The sequence below is a fragment of the Tenrec ecaudatus genome, chromosome 5, assembly GCF_050624435.1.
Source record: "Tenrec ecaudatus isolate mTenEca1 chromosome 5, mTenEca1.hap1, whole genome shotgun sequence".
Taxonomy (NCBI): domain Eukaryota; kingdom Metazoa; phylum Chordata; class Mammalia; order Afrosoricida; family Tenrecidae; genus Tenrec; species Tenrec ecaudatus.
In genome coordinates this window covers 1,486,798-1,488,678 of record NC_134534.1, presented here as the reverse complement: position 1 = coordinate 1,488,678, position 1,881 = coordinate 1,486,798, and the positions used below count along the sequence as shown (strand labels likewise).

At 66.4% G+C, this 1,881-nt stretch overlaps 1 protein-coding gene across 1 annotated transcript; it reads right to left on the bottom strand.

The window, feature by feature from the left end:
- Positions 1–364: 364 nt before the first annotated feature.
- On the bottom strand, positions 365–1,509 carry LOC142448567 (lymphocyte antigen 6D-like). The gene is made up of 3 exons (XM_075550523.1): positions 1,458–1,509; positions 752–850; positions 365–594 (listed from the first exon to the last, which is right to left on the bottom strand). The coding sequence occupies exons 1-3, from the start codon at positions 1,507–1,509 to the stop codon at positions 365–367; spliced, it is 381 nt and encodes a 126-aa protein (XP_075406638.1).
- Between the last annotated feature and the right edge of the window lie 372 nt (positions 1,510–1,881).

Below are 1,881 nucleotides of genomic sequence, written 5' to 3'. Positions count from 1 at the left end.
CAGGCCTCTCAGGGGTAGGTGGGGGCCAGCCTTCACCTGGGGTGTTTCCCTGCCCCAGGAGCAGGCCACGCCCCACAGAGGAGAGCCCTGTTGGGGCACTTATGCCTCGGTGTCCATGCGGCACAGCGGTCCCTCACCCTGGAGGGACAGTGAGGCCAGTGGCTGCCCCCCACCAGCCCCTCCATTCCCACAGCAGCAAGTCCACACGGGCAGTTTCCATCATTTATTGTGACTGGGACGTCCGAGTAGAAAAATAACTAGACAGCAACACAGCGAGGAGGTCCGAAGCAGCGGCGTCCTCCGCTCACCTGTCCATCACCCACATTCAGCAGGAGGACTAGGCGGGCATGCGGGAGGGCGGAGGTCACAGGCAGGGCGCCAGGCCCAGGACGAGGAGGCCGAGGGCCAGCGGCAGTGCCAGGGTGGCGTGGGTGGCGCGTGGGGCGGCCTTGCTGGTGCTTCTGTGGTTGCACAGGTCGCCCTGGCAGCACATGGTGGCAGACGAGCCGCTGCTGACCTGGCCCTGCTGGCTTTGGCTGGGCTGGCAGTAGTCCGCACAGTCCTTCCGCACCAGGTTCCCGGACAGCGTCTCCACTGAGGGGCAGGGCCACGGTCAGATTGCTCCAAGGGCCCATGGGGCGACCCTGCCTGCCCGCTGCCCGGGGCTGCTTCCCCCAGTTCCCCCTTTGCCACCACAGCCCACAAGGCAGCCACCCTCGGGACACCGGCGCGCTCTCCTGGGCAGCCTCACCTGTCATGACGGTCCGGCAGTAGCGCGCGCTGGATGGGCAGTTCTGGGGGTTCTTACAGTTGGAGGAGCTCTCACACACATGGCATTGGAGCGCCTGGGCTGGGGGCAGGGGCGGGGGGTCTCAGGAACACAGGGGGACTGGGCTAATTGCCCAGAAAGACTCCCTCCTACACTCGCACCTGGACCCCAGGGGCACCTGCTAGGGAATCTTTCGTGCCAACACGCTAGGGAGCTGACATCTGCCTGAGAAGCCCCCAGAGTGGGCTTGTGTCCCTGACACTCCATTCTGTGAGGCCGTGTTCTTGCCCCACCCACTGGACGCTCCCAGCACTGGGCCCCGGGTGCTGAGGAACTTGGGGTCCAGTAGAGGGCTGTCGGCTTGCAGCAGGGAGCCCTGGGAGGGAGGTGGGGAGGGGGCTGGCTGGTAGGGCTTGGTGCCAGTGCCTTTCCCCAGGGGCCTTGCCCAGTCCCAGCAGCCCAGCTCTGACTGAGTGGGGTCTGTGAGTCCCAGAAGGAAGCAGGGCTCCACTGGGTCAAGCCCGGTCTCGCTGGGATTCTGAGAGTCCACAGTTCCCAGGACCTTCTGAACCTGGCAGTCAAAAGCCCCACCCTCCCCTGCTGGGTGTCTCTGGTGGCCCAGCCTGGCTGAGGCCCCCGCCCTCCATCCCCCCACCCCACCACCGGCCTGCTCTGGCCAGCCCCTCACCTGGCCCGACGGCCACAGCCAGCACAGCGAAGAGCAAAGGGACCAGCTTCATCGTGGGCGTCATCTGGGAGTGGGGGGCCCTCCTCAGAGCTCTTATAGCGGGCCCAGGGGCGGGGCCAGGAGGGGCGGGGCAGGCAGTGCCATTCCTGGGAGGGGTGCCTGCATGAGAGCATTGAGTGCCAGCCAAGGACAGGGACCTCCCTTGCCCTGCCCCAGCTGGTGCCCTGAACATCCCCCGCTGGGCCTGCCCGGAGGCTCATTTCCCTCCTGTGTCGCCCCACTGGTCTCCTTCATGGTCTCTGTCCCCTCTGCAGCACTGTGGACTTGGTCCCTGCCCTCAGAGTCCAAGGGCAGGGGCACGAGGAGGCTGCTCTGAGCTCTGGGGAGACCAGGGGTAAGACCAGGGCAGGGCTGTGTGGGTGTG